This window comes from Nyctereutes procyonoides, unplaced genomic scaffold (assembly GCF_905146905.1).
Source record: "Nyctereutes procyonoides isolate TBG_1078 unplaced genomic scaffold, NYPRO_anot_genome, whole genome shotgun sequence".
Lineage (NCBI taxonomy): Eukaryota > Metazoa > Chordata > Mammalia > Carnivora > Canidae > Nyctereutes > Nyctereutes procyonoides.
The window spans coordinates 43,008,640-43,028,175 of NW_026575133.1; the positions used below are offsets into that span (position 1 = coordinate 43,008,640).

At 37.3% G+C, this 19,536-nt stretch overlaps 1 protein-coding gene across 17 annotated transcripts in view; it reads left to right on the plus strand.

Moving 5' to 3' along the window:
- The window catches only part of TRIP12 (thyroid hormone receptor interactor 12), a 148,043-nt gene that overhangs the window by 80,793 nt on the left and 47,714 nt on the right, over nt 1-19,536 (plus strand). For all 17 annotated transcript variants that reach the window (XM_055300376.1, XM_055300377.1, XM_055300372.1 and 14 more), the window contains 3 exons: nt 5,311-5,394; nt 6,353-6,448; nt 16,769-16,917. In XM_055300376.1, the coding sequence (XP_055156351.1) occupies nt 5,311-5,394; nt 6,353-6,448; nt 16,769-16,917 (329 nt within the window). The remainder of the gene's footprint in view (nt 1-5,310; nt 5,395-6,352; nt 6,449-16,768; nt 16,918-19,536) is intronic.

Genomic DNA, 19,536 nt, shown 5'->3' on the forward strand with positions numbered 1-19,536 from the left:
CTTCATACACATGTAAATATTAATGGAGAATGTTGGAACCCCTAAAATGTAATAAGTGTTCCTTTGGAAAGGAACTTTAAGAATGCAATTTATGTTCTTATGGGCTTATTTTTATTCTTCTTGATACCTTAGCACTACAGAAATTAGGCTGCCCACTACCCCTTTCAGCTTTAAATATGTATTGATCACCAATAGGAAAAGAAGGCTAATACTTCAGAGGTTAATTGTGGCCAACAGGTTTTAAAATGTAACCTGTAATGGGCATTTCTGACGTTAAGAAACACATGAGAAAATGTTTCAGTTCATCCTTGTGAACTTGGGTATCATGAGTCCTTTCTGTCAGTATGATACACATGGGCTTAGGTGTAGGTATGTTTTATTTTTCCATAACAGTTTTTCATGCAACATTAGCGTGTATGCTAGTTAGTTGTCTTTCATGCCTGTGGTGGAGCCTATGTCCTAGTTTGCCAGGAAGGTTCTGATTTGCCCACTGCTATTCATATTTTATGCTTCTTGTCTCAGCTTTGTCAAGCTTAACAGTTTTACCAATGTCTTTTCCTGGTTTTGTATGAATAGTGGCATGGCGAACTTGAACAATCTCTTTTGGTGGGAGGGGACCTTTTTTACGTACTTTTAAGAATAGTTTATCTGAAGGGTTAAATTTGAGAGAAAGTATAGTCCATTGCACATACAACTCATTGAAGCTCTTGATGACACAGAGGTTATGCTTCCCAGTGTTTAATGTTTATTTCAAGTCTGCATATGGAAGTGGGGCAGTTCCCACATGGATGACAGAAATGGAGCTGCTTGCTGAGTGTGTTGTTAAAGCAGAGTCATTACAGTAATTATCATAGCTAACATTTGTAGAGTGTACACTGTTGCAGACACGGTATTAAGGACTCATTCTCCTTTAGTACTGAGTTCAAAACAATGCAGAGGCGTAAGTGCTGTTCTTATTTTACAAGTGAGGGGAAACTGAGGTACATAATGGTTACGGTTGCCCAGAGTCGTGGAACTCTGAAATTCAGGTTTACCATAAGAAGGGCACATTTCTAATGGCTGTGTCCTTCCACTTCCCCCACAGTCAGAAGAGTTAGTTTAAATTAGAGAGGAAGACAAATCATGAGAGGCTCCTGACTCTGGGAAACAGACTGAGGGCCACAGGAGGGGAGGTAGGCAGGGGGATGGGGTAATTGGGTGACAGGAATCTAGGAGTGAACATGATGTGATGAGCACTGGTTATTATACTGTATGCTGACAAATTAAATTTAAATTAAAAAAAAATAACAACTTAAAAAAAAAGAGCTAGTTCATTTCATATTGATATCCCGTGGAGGCCAGAATGTGGGGGTAGTGTGTAAAGTTTTGGTCCTGGTATATTTACCTGAGAGGATAAAAGCTTTAGGGAATTAGGTTCATAGACGGCCTCCTAAATGTTTGTGTTCCTTGTCGTTGAGATTCACAATTATGGTGTGATCTCAGTATTTTCCACGTTTGCAGAAAAGATACACATGGCACTCCTTCATTTCACTTTGGAAGCAGAATGCCTTACGGATGCTACAGAAATAATTTTGCCAGCTCACTGAAGTAGTGCTGTGGGAAGAAGCAAATTCCTTATTAGCTTTACATTAAGTTCTTCAGTGTAATGTGTTTTAGTTTCTTCGTATGTAAAGTTACAATTTAAAGAGAAAAACTTCTAAGGTAGTGTGAGGATAAATTGATGGTGGTAACTTAAAGCATCTTTGGGCAATTATCCATTCACAGCTCTTCGACAGTTGGTGTAAGACTATTGGAAACATTTATGTTGAAATAATGTTTTTACTAATTTAAAGAGATTGATTATCTTTAGTATATTTTGTGTTTTTTCCCCTTAATAATATTACTTATTATTATAAGTGTTACCTCTTTTTTGAGAACCCATCTTCCTGACCTTTTTCAATGAAGCCATTGAAATAAGCATATTTCTTTATATACATGTAGTAATAAAGCGTTGCTCCATCTTTGGCAGACTTAGTCATATCATCCTGACTTGGCAAGTGTTGACACTTAATGAAAATTTGTTGATATCAGTGTGCCTGGCTCTTCATAGAAGAGATGCTAACGAGCTCTTGGAATTGAAAAGTTAGGTGTTCCCTGCATTTTCCCAACACCTGGCAGATTAAGTGTTGGACTTTATCAGAGCTGTGTACCTTTTCATAGTGGCAATAAAGTATTGAAATACTAGAGTCACTAAAGTTGAGAAGTCAGGTATTCCTCCTTACACCTGCAAAGCAAGGCAAGGAAAAATAGCCCATGTTCTGGCACCTGATTTCACATTGAGAATCTTAATTTCACAAGAAAAGAACAGGGTCAGTTCGTAAGAAGAAAGCAATACAGTTTTAGAAGTTTTTATCTAAAAAAGTAGTTAATGACTACTTTTTGTTGGAATCCCTAAAAATTAGAAGCTTCAGTATCACCTGATACCAGGGCCCATTAAGGCATGCTTACATTACTAGTAGTTATTCCTTTGGCCTTGCCCAAAGGTTTTCATTACACTCTTACAGAAAAGTCTTCCTTCTGCCTCTTACAATTAGGGATCTGGTAAGTCTTTAAAGTTTCTGTGAACTAAAATTGAATTCTATCAGCTTTCTAGTATTTTACTTGCTTTCTGCATAGGAAGCCTTATCGTTAAGGTATGAAAACATAGGGTTCTGTGATCAATTTCTTGTGTTCTAACTTAAATATTTTTTCCATTGTTTTCATTCACCTGTGTATTGGAAACTATCTTACATGGTGCTGTGAAGATATGCTACAGAGTAGTTGGGAGGATACTGGTTTAAACAAACAAAAATTGACACCTCTTAAAAATGTAGCATTGGATTTTCTCTGCTTGATAATCTTATGTTTATACTTGTGTCAAGACAGATCTTGTGCACGTTGCTCAAGGAGGTTTGACTCCTAAAGAATTTTGTCATGGACTCCTGTTTGTTGATGTCATCTCCTTACCTGCGTGACTTTAGAAACAGCCACCCACAGGCCAGACTAGTTTCGTTTATCTGATTTTGTAATACTTACAGGGAACTATAGTAGAAAAATGATTAATATTTGCCATCAATGGGCTGGAGAAGGATCTTTTCTTCTTTGGGTTCAGTGACTGATTTCTGTCAAAACAGGCCCTCTTCCTCCATGAAGAATCACATGGAGACCTTCTAATAAACTAAACAAACAAACAAAAAAATCACCTTCCCAAGTGAATTTTTACTGACGTTGTTTTTCTTAAAAAAGATGTGTTGCCAGAGGATGCTCTATTTTATTTTATTTTTTTAAAAAAGATTTTCTTTATTCGAGAGAGAGAGAGAGAAAGAGAGAAAGTAGCAGAGGCAGAGACACCGGCAGAGGGAGCAGCAGGCTCCATACAGGGAACCCGACGTAGGACTTGATCCCTTGTCTCCAGGATCATGCCCCGGGCTGAAGGTGGCGCTAAACCGCTGAGCCACCTGGGCTGCCCAGAGGGTGCTTAAAACAAAACAAAACAAAACAAAAACTACTTCATTTGTTAAAAGCTGTATTTGCCCTGCACATAATTGGAAGAGTTTAAAAGCAAGTTTAAGAGTCACTTTAACAAATTCAGTCATGATTCGAACCTTAATAACAGTTATTTGTTAAGCTTTCTGTTTAATAGAAGCAGCTGTACTGGAATGAAAAATGAGTAGTGAAGGACATATTTAAGGGGCGAATAGCGTACAGTACTAGAGTATAACCTCCTGCGGTCATGTCTCTGATCTGTGGGTAGCAGTCTGACTTTGGGCAAGTACCCTCAAAGTCACAGGCCACAGTTACCTCACACATATGGAAAAGCTTACATTGCCTCCCCATGTGTTTGTAAGGAAACAAATAGACACAGCCTGCAGATGGTTCGTAAATGCCTCGTATAGCATTCTAGAGTGCATTTACTCTTTCCACCAGCTCCCCTCCAGAAGTGTGGATTTTGTTAAACTCTGATACGCTTTAATATTAGCATTTCTGGTTCACCTGTAACTATAAACCAGGGGGTGCTAACATTTCCTGTAAAGGGCCAGATAGTTGACGTGTTAGGCTTTATACATGCTCTTTTGGAACTATCTAGCTCTGTGGTTGTAGCATGAAAGCAGCCACAGATAATATGTAATACAGTGAGTTTGGCTGTTTTTCAATAAAATGTTATTTACAAAATGATGTGCTGGATTGAATTTGGCTCATGGGCCATAGTTTGCTGACTCCTGTTCTTAAACCATACATTTTTCTATGAATTTTTTTGAAATCTCAGTGAATCATAGAAAGTGCTTGATGAGTGCTTAAGGGTGACGAAAACCCTTAAGAAAATATAGAGTTGGTGGCTCGTATATTAGCATCTCTTGAGAATAGCCCTGTAAATTCACATGTTATCCATGTACTTTAAACAATGAACATTGTTCTGGACTGACGTGTCATCTGGTGAGTGTGCAGGGCTTAGGGTATTGTGGATAATCTGGTCATAACACAGGTTAATTGTACAGAAAACACGCTTAACGACTCAACAGAAACCAAGGAGTAACAGTAAAACTGCTCGTTCTGGAGGAATATAGTTTGGTCTTTCATATTCCTGATAGAATCACCTTCCCTTTGCTTAAGCTGAATTGTTGGTCAGGCTAGCTCTTTGGTTTGTAGAATCCTTCTAAATCCAACTCTGTTTTTCAGTGCTTGCTTTGACATCCTAGTTTTCCTCTACTTTGTACTTTAGTGCTTTGCTGCTAGTTGGAACTGTGTATCTTCAATATTTTGTCCTGGAAATGGTACAATCTGCCTGCTCTGAGAGAAAACGTGGAAGTAATTGTGTCAAGACCACAGCCCCGAAGTAAAGGCAGGCTGAAGAAGACCCACATCTGTCCACGACGTTTCCCCCAGATACCAGTTTTGCTCTCTGTTCTGTTTGTGACTAATTGCCTGTCCAGTAAACCTCACAGTGGTTTTGACAGTGTGATCTGCGTGGACTTTTGGTAGTTGAGTTTAAGACAAGACTTAATTTATGAACAATTTCAGAGACATGAGAAATCTGTCAAAGCCATGGATGGACAAGATTGTGTTTTTATGCCTGTTGAACACTGAGATAATTGAGCCATCCTTTCATTCACAGAAGCAACAGGATGAAATCTGGAACACCTGAGTGCAACATGCAGACACACTTAATTGCCTTTATTCGCAGTAGTCTGTCTATAGTACTCTGCTCTTTTTTTTTTTAAAGATAAACCAGACCTAAGGAGTTTGAATGTTCCTCTCCTAACCCTTACCTTCTTTTTTCTCCCCCCTTTGAAGCCTCTAGTTCTGTTGCAGGGGCTGTGGGCATGACCACCTCTGGGGAGAGTGAATCCGATGATTCTGAGATGGGACGACTACAAGGTAAAGACAGTTAATGAGCTTACAAGAAACCATTATCAGAGGCTGTCTATGACTTCTCTTCTTTCTTGAAATTAATTTAGATAAGCTCATTTAAACATGCTCTAGCAATGTGTGTACTTCCAAAAAAAGCTGCTTATTTATGATTATTTGGATTTGGAAGATGATCTGTCTTGCTCTTAAACTATTTAGACAGAATCTTATATATGTATTTTATATGTTTGTAAAATGTTCTATTATGGTTGCTTGTATAGCTGGTAATACTTTAAGGTCTTGAAAAGGTGATAACTTAATATGTTGTTCTCTGGTACCTAATAACAGTGCATCCCAGTGGGGTGTTTTTGCTGTGTTCTTTTGTGTTCTTGATTATCTATTTTAAAATGAAAGGGTATACCTAAATACCAGGTATTTTAATGATGTGCTTTTTAAAAAGCAGCCTTATATTCTGTATTTTTATTGTCTTCAGACTGTTGGTTTCTATGATAGATCCTCAGTGTAAGGCTCACAGCAATCTCTTCTTGACTAGAAGTCTTGTGAACACATTTTTTCTCACCTTTTATACCTGATAAAAATAATTTTACATATGTTTTTAGAAGATCTTATGACCACATCTGATTGGGAAATGATATCATCAGAAGGAAAGCAACATAAGGGCACTTAACCTATAATTTCATCAAAATAAATACTTACTGTGGTGGATCATTTGATACAGTTCCCTCTGACACTGATATTTACCATCTCCATAAAACCTTAACATGCCTTGGAGCTGGCCATGGGTGTTGTGACTTATATTAATTAATATCTAAGAGTGATCTTGAAAGTTTAATGTAGTTTCTCTTAAAGTTAAAAATGGAAAGTATCTAAATCAGTCATGTGAGATGAATCAGTTGCTTGAAAGTTTTATATAAGATGAACTGCATTTACAATTCAACTGTTCTCCATGCTTTTCTTTTCTCTTTAGCTTTGTTAGAGGCCAGGGGTCTTCCTCCTCATCTGTTTGGCCCTCTCGGTCCTCGGATGTCACAACTTTTCCATAGAACAATTGGAAGCGGAGCTAGTAAGTGAATACTCTTAAATTTGCCCTCCCCTCAAACGTTTAGTAATTAGGTGAGTGCTGTCTTTAATCTTTATCTATGCTGTAAGAGGCTTTCATATGAGGAGGTTTTCATGAACTTTAACCTGTTTATTAAAAATAGGGTTTGTGTACATTCTTGCTTTCATTTTTTATTTTTTTTTCATTCTTGCTTTTAAACGCAGTAACTCCAGGTTCTTCTGTACTTCTGTACTTTTTTTTTTTAAACTTTTTTTTAATATATATATATTTTTAATTTTTATTTATTTATGATAGTCACAGAGAGAGAGAGAGAGGCAGAAACATAGGCAGAGGGAGAAGCAGGCTCCATGCACCGGGAGCCCGACGTGGGATTCGATCCTGGGTCTCCAGGATCGTGCCCTGGGCCAAAGGCAGGCGCTAAACCGCTGCGCCACCCAGGGATCCCACTTTCTTTTTTTTTTTGATTGCCGAATTGGAGTCATTAGAAAATCATCCCGAGTTTATGTCGATTGAATCTTTGTTTAACTCCAGCAAAGTAAAGAATCTCAGATGATTACATTGATTATATTATAGCATCTGATTGCATGATTTGCATAGATTTGAATCTTGAATTTTTTGTGGCATAATAAAGTTTTAATCCATAAGACAGTCAGTTGTAGCATGAGCCGGACAGAAAAGATTTCTCAGCAGAATTACCAGTCACTAGACTCATTTAATCAAATTAACATATTATAATCCAGAGATCTTGTCATATATGGTAGACAAAACAGTGACTCGAAGTGGCAGTTTGTAACAAGAATAACTTTTGCATAATTACAAATCCAGTTAAATTCTTTCTGGTATAGAATACTATCTTTAGCTTCCTTAAACAAACTTTACATTTAAACATTTTTTTAATAACTCCATTGATAATGTTTCCATATAATCAGGCTATTTTTAGACTTTATTTTTTTTTAGACTTTAATCTTAATTAATTTCAACATTTCTAAGGTGGTAACTGAAGTCTGTTAACTCTGACCTTACTAATATGTGCTCATATAATTTTCCATCAAATACTCAAAATTCTTTGTTTTTTTCCAAACATAATGCAGTGAGTATGTGTGAGCACATATGCTCACATATGTGTATTTATACTTAAGTCCTTTTCAAGTTTCTGGCCTTAGCATTTGACAGGAAATTTAAGAAGCAGCTGGTATGTTTGGTTTGGTTTTCCTTTTGCTGCCGTGACACTCCGCTCTCAGATATCATACCCTGTTGCAGAGTTCTCATGAACCCTTGAAGGAGAATTCTTACTTAGTGTCATTTATTAGGTACTAGGATTGTCCTGAGTCATGAACAGCATAATACAGAGTTGTTTCCCACATGGAGCTTCCATGCTAGAGGGTGACCCCGGCAGTAAAGACAATTTTCCTACAGAAAAATTTCAGGTAGAATTAGTGCAGTGGAGGAAAATAAAGCACGGATGTAGGTTGGCTTGTGAGGGGGTGTAGTTAGGCTGGTTAGAGGACCCTTTCTCTGAGGCAGGGTGAATTTGTGGATTCCCAAATGAAGTGAGGAACCAGCCGAGTACAGGTCTGAGGGAAGAGGACATGTATCACCAGAGGTGGAAATTAACTTGGCGTGTTGGAGAAATAGCACGAGGGACCGGTGGAAAGTGAATTTGTAGCTGATTAGTCTGAGAGGGGTCGAGACTCACTAGGTCATGTAGGGCTTGGCAGGCTGGCAGCAAGCAGGGGTTTATTTTTTTTAAAGGTTTTATTTATTTTATTCATGAGAGACACTGAGAGAGAGAGTGGCAGAGACACAGGCAGAGGAAGAAGCAGGCTCCATGCGGGGAGCCCGAAGTGGGACTCAATCCCTGGTGCCCGGGATCAGTCCCTGGGCTGAAGGTGGCGCTAAACCGCTGAGCCACCTGGGCTGCCCACAAGCATGGGGTTTAACCCAATAACTGTACTCAGGAACCATGGAAGGACTTAAGAACAGGGAATGACATGATACGTATTATGAAAAAGATTAAATATATGCAGAAGTTGAGAGAGTAGTAGAGTAATAACCTCCATGAACCCATCCACAATTATCAACCCAAAGCAGCTGATGTTTCAGTTATATCCTCACTTACCCCACTCCCAAGATTATTATTTTTTCCCCAAGATTATTTTTAAGGCAGTCTTAGGCATCATTTCATTTGCATGTCATTGTATTGGTAAATATAAGGACCAAAAATTTTAGACAGTACTGTGGTTATATTAAGAGGGATCCTTACTTTTACTAGGTGTCTGTTTATTTTTTTAGGTGTCTGTCTGAAGTGCAAATGTTCTAGGCCTCTCGAGCTAAATCCATTTAAAATTTTCACTTAATTTGAATCAGGATCAAAATAAAATAGGATCTATACATTGCTATCAGTTAATGTTTCTTTAGGTTTTTTTTGGGGGGGGGTGTCTTGAGAGAGATTTTACCATTTCTTTATTTCTTGGTTAAGGCTGTGAAGAAAACTTGTTAAGACTATTGACATTAAAATATTCAAATGGAGGGTTGACCATTGCACATGAAATCAATATGAGCCCATACAGACTAGAACCAGAGTAGAAAACGGTGTTATACCCACCATGCCTGGAACCCAGTTCAGTGATGCCTACTGCATGGCCATTCTTTGTCTCTTTACCCTTAATCTGCATCCGTCCTCCCACCATTGGAAATGAATCTCACGAGATTATGTAATATTATCTATAAACATTTCATCATGTAGCTGAAAATAATGCCCATTTAAAACACAACTCCCCCCCCTTACCATTATCATACCTGAAAAGTACACTAGTAATTTCTTTAATAATAGCTGTACAATAGTGTCAAGTTTCCTTCTTTCAAATGTCATAAATGTACTTCTTTATAAACTGTTGGTTAGATCTTGGAGCTTTTTCGGATTCAAGTTTGATTCTTTATTCCCTTGATGAGGAAAGACTAAGCAAAAGTGGTAATGTGTTCTAATCCTAGGAAATGCATAAAGTCTAATGATCTCGTAAGCCATCAAAACTCAGTGCCTAAATGACAGGGATTATGAAATGACAGTACTTCACATCTAATGACCAGCCTTCATTTGTTAGAAATGAAAGCAGTAATTTAGTAGAAATAAATTTAAGAATATCTCCCTTCTGTTTTGTTACACAGGAAAATAACTGGTATTTCTTCGAACCATTACTTACCAGTTTGGAAAATTTAGTTGGTTTTTGTATCCTCCAAAGGGCCATTATTGTTTTTATTTTTTAAAGATTTAAAAAAATTTTTTTTATTTATTCATGATAGAGGCAGAGACACAGGCAGAGGGAGAAGCAGGCTCCATGTCGGGAGCCCAATTGGGGACTCGATCTTGGGACTCCAGGATCGCGCCCTGGGTCAAAGGCAGGCGCTAAACCGCTGAGCCACCCAGGGATCCCCTCATTATTGTTTTTAAATATCACTGTCAAGTGGAGACAAATCTTCAGACATTTCAGTGATTGTTGATGATTAAATTGTCCTATCATTGGATGATGGCATCTTTTTGGGGTTGTCTTTTGAATCTTTCTTATAACCCCCAGTAGTTTTTTTTAAAGATGTTATTTATTTATTTGAGGAAGAGAGTGAGGGAGAGACAGCACGAGCTGGAGGAGGGGCTGAGGAAGAGGGAGAAGCAGACTTCCTACCCTGGAACCATGACTTGAACTGAATTAGACGCTCAGCCAACTGAGCCACCCAGACACCCATGATCCCAGTAGCTTTTGAGAACTTCCTCTCTTTCTGAGATACCAGGCTCAAACACCCCACTTTGGGATTTTTCTCAGAGAACATCCTGATTACTTTCATACGAAATAAAATTTAGAGCCCATAGTCTAGGGTCTAGGTGTACCCATTGCTACTGGGATTATGACTATTATTTAGATTTTATTTATTTATTTGAGGAGGAGGGGAGAGCAGGCACAGAGGGAGAAAGAATCTAAAGTCTCTGAAGCCGACTCTGCATTAAGAGCAGAGCCGGATGTGGGACTCAGTCCCACAACTGTGAGATCATGACCTGAGTTGAAACCGAGAGCCTGGATGTTTAACTGACTGAGCTACCCAGGTACCTCTAAGGTGATCATTGTTATTAGACATTTGTAATGAACAAACGTAGGGAATACTTGTATTTTATCTTTTAGAATAAAATTCATGAGTTCTGCCTTTTAATTCCATTTCAAATTGAGGGCTGCAAGGTTTTTATTTACCTTTATCTTGTATCTTCTTTCTCCTGTGCCAAAATTCCACTTTCCAATGATAATAACATAGTCACTTACTTGCTTTCTCTTACAATATAAAATTCCAGCTTTCAAAGTAATGCTACTGAGAGTTAAGTTTTCAACAGTTTTTGTTGGTGTTTTGGGAGACTTATTTTGTGGTCGTGTTTTTGTGTTTTAAAGTATTTGAGGAACACCTGGGTGGCTCAGTCAGTTAAGCATTCGCCTTCAGCTCAGGTCAGGATCCCAGGGTCCTGGGATCAAGTGCTGCCTCAGGCTCCCTGCTCAGTGGGAAGTTTGCTTCTCCCTCTTCCTTTGCCTCTTCTTTGGCTTGTGTACTCTTTCTCTCTTTCAAATAAATAAATAAATAAAATCAAAAGGAAAAAAATAAAGTCCTTTTAAATGATTCTCTTTATTCAGGCTGTTGAGTTGGTTTGGTTCATTTGCTTGATTTGGTTTTAATTTAGAGAAATTGCTTTTACATTTTAGCTTCAATCTTATCTTATGGGGTGTTTACATGGTTTAAAAAAGTCAAATCTGCAAATAAGATATATTTAGAGAAGTCTTCTCTTCTTTTGCTGTTCCCTTTACCCTGTGCTCCCTCCTCCCACACAAATAACCATTGTTAATTTTATGGCTTATTACTCTGTTATTTACATAAGAGAACAAAAACAAATTCATATATATTCCACACTGCCTTTTTAAGAGCAGAGTAGTAAACTTTATACAGTTTAGGATGCCTTTAAATGGTATCTTGGTGTTCACTTTCTATAGCTGCTGCATAGAGACAGAGAGGAGATTCCGTATTCCTTTTGTAAAGCTGCCATAGTGCTCCACTGCAGGGATGCACAGTTTATTTAGCATGTCCCTGTTGGACATTCAGGTTATTTCCAGTCTTGGTTATGCTGCAGTAAAACAAAGCTTTTCATATTTTTTCTAGTGTTATCTTTAGGATAGATTGTTGTAAGTCATTCTCTTTTGGAATTGTACCATCTTGTATTTCTTCTACTCATATGTAACAGACATTATGGTATTATTTTTTTCTTTTGCTAACTTTTTGGTTCTATATCCCTGTAGACTTCTGTTAGTAGTTACTGTAGAGATCTTAATGCATGTCCGTGGTTTACTATAGCCTACTGTATATCAGTATTTTATAACATCCTAACCAGTGTAAGAACTGTACAACAGCTTCACTCCTGTCATCCTTTTTGCTATTGTTTTAATTTGTTTTACTTATACACGTGTTATACACACAATAAGACCTAATTGTTGGTTTAGATCATCCATATTCCTTTGCCCACATACACATCCCATTTTCAGTGCTCTTTAATTCCTTCTGCAGTTTTTCTCTTCTAATTATAGAGTTGTTTCCCCTTCAGTCTGAAGAACTTTTTTTCTGTGGTGAATGAGTGATAGTAATGATTTTTTTTCTGCTTTTGAGAAGTCCTTGATTTGCCTTAATTTCGAAAAGATATTTTCTTCACAATATAAAATTCTCATTTAGCTTTTTGTAATGTCTTCTGGTTTCCATAGTTGCTGTTTAAAAGTCTTATTGGCGCCTTTTCAAGGCAATGTCTTTTTTCCTCTGGCTTCTTTTAAGATTTGCTTTTTGGGGGTGTGTGGGTGGCTCAGTTGGTTAAGTGTCCGACTCTTGATTTCGGCTCAGGTCATGATCTCAGGGTCATGAGAATGGAGCCCTTCATTGGGCTCTGCTCTGCACGCATTGTGGAAACTCTTTCATAGCTTTCTCGCAAAAAATTTTGCTTTTTCAAATTATTATTTTTAATTTAATATTAGGCCTAATGACTTTTTATTTTTCATTTGCTTAGGTTTTGCTGACTATTTGAGTCTGTGAGTTTGATACCTTCAATCAGTTTTGGGAAAATCTTGGCCATTATCTCATGAAGTGTTCTCTTTTCTCCTTAGCTCTTCAAATATTCTTCCTTTCCCTCTGGGAGTATCAAGGTCATACATGTTCAAACTTTGGGCTTCATCCAGATTATTTCTCTGGCTGGTTTTTTTTTTTTTTTTTGGGTGGGGGGTCTATTTTGAGAACTTTAACTGGTCAGTTTTTCAGCTTTTACTAATTCTTTTTTCTGCTGTCATCTTCAGTCTCTTGGTAAATCCACCAATGAGGTTTTAATTTCAGATACGTTTTTCTAGTTCTGGAGAGTTACTTAATTTGTCTTTTGGATTCCAGTTTTCTGATGAAATTTTTTACATACTTACCCATTTGTCGATCTTTGGTTATATTTGTAGTGTATTAATCATGGTTATAAAATAGTTTTCTAATTCTAATGGTGTTGATCTGCTTCTATTTCTCTCTCTCTGTCTCTTTTTTTCCTAAGATGGTTTATTTTAGAGACAGCATGCATGCCGGTGGGGGTATGGGCAGAGGGAGAGGGAGAGAAATCCTCAAGCCGACTCCTGAGTGTGGAACAGGGCAAGGAGCTTGATCACACAATGCTGAGATCATGACCTGAGCTGATAGCAAGAGACAGGCACTTAAGCAACTGAGCCACCTAGGCGCCCCTTTCTTACATTAGTCACATTTTTCATATATCTGGTAGTTGTTGTGTCATAGACATTTTGTATAAAAGAACTTGAAGAGACCCTAAATAATATTTTCTACTGTAAAGTTGTTTCCCCTTTTTTTGTATTGAAACATAAAGAGTTAGAAGCTGATCAGTTTGTTCTAGTTAGGGCTTAGCTTGTTTTGATCAGAATTGCAAGTTTTGTGTGACTCATTTGACCTCTGGCTCATCCCTGTTTGTATGTTGTGATCCTCCTAGGGTTTTGATTGAGGACCTTGCAAGTCTCTGTCTACTTGGACTGTATTCATTATGCAGTTTGAAAATGTCACAGATGTCTTGGGTTAGAACCCACTTGCTGTGTGTGTTTGAGGCAGGCCTCCTCCCTCTGTAGGGACTTTGTCTTCTGAGTACCACAAAACTGTGTAAGGTTTTGTTCTGTTTTATCAAAACTTATGATTCAGTGCCGGCCCTCTTCACAGCCAATGTCTGGTGGGACCAATTCAATCAGAAAAATCAGCTTCCTATGACTCCCTAAAGTGCTGTGGTTTCTCTCTCCTATTCATATCAGCAGTTGGCAAACTCCTGCCCAAGGGCCAAATTAGTCTCCTGGTTCATTTTATAGAGCCTGTGAACTAAAAATGATTTTTATACTTCTTAAAAGGCTGAAAAAATTTTTTGAGATGTGAAAGTTAAATGAAATCAAATTGTAGTGTTTACAAATAGCTTTATTGGAATACCGCCATGCCTGTTTATGTATTTACTGTCTTCTGCTTTTGTAGTAGGTTTAAATAGTCACAACAGAGACCCTATGGCTTGCAAAACCCAAAATATTTACTCTCTGGTTCTTTAAAGAAAATGTTTGCCTATCAACCCTTGATCTGTGATAGTGGTTCTCATAGTGTGGTCTGTGGCTTCTCTGGGGTTCCTGAAACCCTAACTTTGAATCCATTGGTCAAAACTATAGTGGTAAATGCTAACTAAGGTTTTTCATTTTCTACATTGTTGATGTTTGAACTTTGTTGATGTTGCAAAAGCTGTGGTGGGTAAAACTGTTGTTACTTTTTTTAAAGAATCAAAGCAGTGGTTCCAAACTGTAGTAGTAGTCATTGTATTCTTCAGTGCTAAATAAATGCTCCTAGTAAAAATAATTTCATTTTTACATAAGGATGCCCTTGATAAACAAAGTTACTAACTTTATTGTCTTTACCAGTAAGTATGTCTTTTTAATAGTCCTTGTGAAAAAGCGGGGTCAGTGTTTTCCAAGTTCTTCATCTCAAATAATGTTGCTGTAGATTGGGAGTAGATCCAGAGGTGGTCATATTGCTGTTTTTCTTTAATAAAGCCTGACATTTAAACATTTAAACGACTTGCAACAACAATAAAATTACAGCGCTTTTCATCTCTGAGTTGTTTTTTTTTTTTTTTAAGGTTATTTGTCAGAGTGAGATTGAGAGTGCACAATCGGGGAGAAGCAGGTTCCCTCCTGAGCAAAGAGCCCTCTGTGGGGCTAGGTCTCAGGACCTTGGGGTCATGACCTGAGCCAAAGGCACATGCTTAATCAAATGAACCACCTAGGCATCCCAGAAATGTTTTGTTTTAAAAAATATAGTGATTTTTCACAAAAATTTTATTTATATTAATATGTGGTGAATTAATCAAGTATTTAAAGTTTTTCTCTTAGTCCCAGACACATTTATAAATACAAGTAAATAGAAACCCTATAGGCAAAGGTGCTTTGGGGCTCCTTAGTAGTCTTTAAGAGTACAAAGTGGTTTTAGAACCAAAAGTAATCAGAGTGTAAATTACGACTTTAGCTTTTTTTTTTTTATTTTATTTACTTATGATAGGCACACAGTGAGAGAGAGAGAGAGAGAGAGAGGCAGAGACATAGGCAGAGGGAGAAGCAGGCTCCATGCACCGGGAGCCCGACGTGGGATTTGATCCCGGGTCTCCAGGATCGTGCCCTGGGCCAAAGGCAGGCGCTAAACCACTGTGCCACCCAGGGATCCCACAACTTTAGCTTTTTATTGTCATTTTCAGTTTGGTTTAAGATCTCTTTAGGAACATCTCAAAGGTTCAGTGGTATTGATGATGATTTTGATCATGCTGACATGATCTGTGTCCTAAAATTGCCAGCCTCAGTGTTTATAAATATCCAGTTGCATTTGTCAGTTTTTCCTTTCTTAGATGGTTGTGCTAATAGAATATATGAACTATTTCATTCTTTAAAAGCAAATATAGAAGCAACTGAGGATTGTTTGTGTTCAGTTTACTTTCCCTTTCTTTTTGCCTTTCACATTTCAACACAGAATGATAAGCCTGCTTTAAGTGGAACTGCTATTAGTTTGAAAAATTTTAAAGATGGTAGCCATCTGAACTTGATTTTCTTGAAATATATTTTTGGATTGACTCTTGGTTATGATAAAGGTAGGTAGGTGGTAGTAGTCAGGCAATTCATTAGCCACAGTCTTAAATAACAAAAAAAAATAAATCTTGTAAGAATCACTATGTGTCTCTTTGGAAAGCTGTGCCATCCAGGAAGATGACTCTTACTTAATTGAAAAAACAAAACAAAACAAAAAAAACCCTTTGGTTTTCATATGAATTCCACATTCATTGGCAGTTCCTAAATGTGTGGCATTTCTAAGGTGTTTCAGTAGTTAAGGACATGGGAGTGGAAAAATCCCATACACAGACAGCCTAAAAAGGTGTAGGAAGAGAAACGACTTGAAAGTAGCATCAGCTGTAATTTGGTAAGCATTAATTGAGTTGATCATGGCTTCAAGAAGGAAGGTGTTCATGAAAATTTGAAACACGTTTATGTCCTTAATTTGGAGTATTTTATCCAGATCACTGACAGCAGTCTTCCCTGTTGGAGTTGAATCTTAATGTTTTTTAGTTGTTCAGACAACAAATTTGAGCCTTAAAAAAGTAGAAGTGCTATCTCATATTCTGAGAGCAGCATCTGCACAGAGAATGAGAGATTGTGAAAAGGCCAGTCTTTTGCTGTTTTTAGAAAAACTTCCATCTTCTCCTTTCTTTTTTGTTAGGTGCATTGCTGTATTGGTTTTTATTTTTCTTGCCCTTCCACTGTCAGGATTCCATTTATTCTGAGCAGGTCTTCAAGGGTATGTGGATTTCCTTTGAAGACTGGTCCTCACTGTTGAACAGGTTATATTACTGCAGCAAAGTTTTGCTCAGTCGAAATAATAAAAGTAACTCTGTCAAAGGTAATAATTCCTATTAGTCTTACGGATATTTTTTTTTCTTTTAGCTTATATGAGCCAATCAGCTTGTCTCATTTTAAAAGAAAAAAGACGAAAATCTGTATATACTGTGAGATCCTTTAAGGGAGGATAAATCCAACCAATTTTATTTGGTCTTGAATTATCAGCAGCCTGTCTTAACCCTGGTATAGACCTAGCCTTTCACTGAGATTGAAACATAAGCAGCCAGCTAGCATATAGTCACACCTTAAACCGAGTAATAATTTCCTTAAGTGTTTAAAAGTAACGTTTCTTTCTCTGCCTCCCCCACCCCCAAAGGCTCTAAGGCCCAGCAGCTTCTGCAAGGACTACAAGCAAGTGATGAAAGCCAGCAACTCCAGGCAGTTATTGAAATGTGTCAGTTATTGGTTATGGGAAATGAGGAGACGCTGGGAGGGTTTCCGGTCAAGAGTGTCGTTCCAGCTTTGGTAAGAGAGTTTCCGCCTCATTTTACCTCAGTTCTCTGAATGTTGCTGAAAGCATGATTACTATTTATACGGTTAAAACTGAGATAAGTAGAACGTGGCTTTGTGCTTTTACTTCATGCTTGTCTGTCAATCTTGCTAATAATGAATTCAGTCTTGTCAATGATTGCTAATAATGAATTCATAAACTTTCTTAACTACTACCTCTTGATATTTAAAGTGATGTGTTTTAAACTTAGAAGTTTTTGCCCCATCAGGTAATACCTAGACTTACTATGCCAAAATTTACTTGCCTTCTCTTTTAAACTGGTGATAAATGGGCAATAATAAGCAGCTCTCACTTGTAGATTGGCTTTGTGGGCTACAAAAGTTTTGTGTTTGGTAATTGTGTGCAGTGGCAGAGCATTCAAGCCATAATACCACGTGAATCCTTCCAGCTTAGGTTTTATGTTAAGCAAAAATAAAGACACAACAACAAAAGACCCTTTTAGTGATTTTTCAAAACAGTTGTGAGTTGATGTTTAGAATTTATTAACATCTTGATTGCTTGCTTAAGCTTTTTAATGGGAAAACAACAGGAGGAGAAATTGCCACTCTTAAATGTAGGCCCCTGAGCACAATAAGTCTTAAATAGCAGCTTGGTAGTTTTCTTAGTTCAAGAAATTGGCTATAATTGAAAATTAAGATTTAAGTCTGAGTGAAATTCCAACGAAAGATTAGAATAAACATCATGAATATACTCACAGCATATTTTACCTTGGAAATTTAAAACAAATATCACATTAAGTCTTTGTATTAAATAAAGTTGACAAAAATATGTTTGATACATCATATTGTTTTATTTGATCCCATTATCAAATTGTGGAGACAGTTGACCGAAGCTCGTTGAAACACAAGGTGGCACAGTCTTTATTTTGTCTGTTCCTACTGGATGGCTCAGCTGTGGCTGGGGATGAGAAAGGATGTGTCAGATTTTTCACTTTTTGCCATGCCAGAAATATTACCAGTTCCACTCTAATAAGGACTGGCATGTTGCTTTCCACACGTTTCATGAAAGTGGTACTTGTTGTTGTATTTTTACACTTTGCCTATGTTAATATTCACACCCTACTCCTTACCCACATAACTGGTTTTGTATTGTGAATTAAACCATCTAGTGTTGTTCTTGTGTTATTGTTTATTAAAAAAAACAAAGAACTTGGTTTGTACTAAAATGCAGTTTTTATTAGTTGAGTAAAGATGCTATTAAATCTAAGCACAAATGTTTACACATAATCTAATTTGTTTAATTTGCTGGCTGTTGATTAGATTTAAGTACTTAATAGACCTGCATAAGGCAGCTCCTGGCATTAATACTGACTGTTGTTAATGAATTGGCCAGATTTATCTTTTAATCAGAATTGAATATTATGACTATATACCCATCCATCATCATTCACTTGGGTGAGCATAGTCTTTTTTGTTGATAAGGAATCTTTTTTTTTAAATAATAAATTTATTTTTTATTGGTGTTCAATTTGCCAACATACAGAATAACACCCAGTGCTCATCCCGTCAAGTGTCCCCCTCAGTGCCCGTCACCCATTCTCCCCCACTCCCTGCCCTCCTCCCCTTCCACCACCCCTAGTTCGTTTCCCAGAGTTAGGAGTCTTTATGTTCTGTCTCCCTTTCTGATATTTCCCACACATTTCTTCTCCCTTCCCTTCTATTCCCTTTCACTATTATTTATATTCTCCAAATGAATGAGACCATATAATGTTTGTCCTTCTCCGATTGCCTTATTTCACTCAGCATAATACCCTCCAGTTCCATCCACGTTGAAGCAAATGGTGGGTATTTGTCATTTCTAATGGCTGAGGAATATTCCATTGTATACATAAACCACATCTTCTTTATCCACTCATCTTTCGATGGGCACTGAGGCTCCTCGATAAGGAATCTTATTATAGCAGTTCTTCCCAAACATGGTCTTAGAAGGTTCATTTCGTCTTAAGAATTGGAGAACTTTTTATTTTTTCTATTAACATGACACAACCCCTTTCAGTCTACAGTAGGTATTTCAAACAATAGGTTGTAGGTGATTTGAGTTCCATTGAACCTCAAATGACAGAGCATGTGCGCACGTGTGTGTATGTGTTAACAACAACAACAAAAAAATGATCAGGACCTCTAGTATGTAGATATACTTTACCCAGCATAATTCAGAGCCTGAAGGCACTCCCATTAAATGAGTAATGAATGAATAATTCAAATGAATATTTGAATATATGCTTTTTGTTATTAGATACATTTATTTGAAGGGTACATTATAGCTTAAATTCATTTAAAATTTTCCATTGAACTAGAAGACAGTGAATGATTGCTTCTCCAAATAGGAAATTTCTTGAGTAGCTTTGGCTGCTTCAGGAGAGTGGAGTACATAAATATACCTGTAGCAGTTTTGCATTCCTGCCTTTGAAAAACCTGGCTGAAATCTGCTTAAGGTCTTGTCCACAAGAGAAACTAAAATAAATCAGATATTTAGACTCACTCATGCATTTGTAGAATAATATTAATTTGGGTTTCAATTAGTGCATAATTAGTTTCTGAAGTGATCAGTATTGTGCTTTAGACCTTTATAGC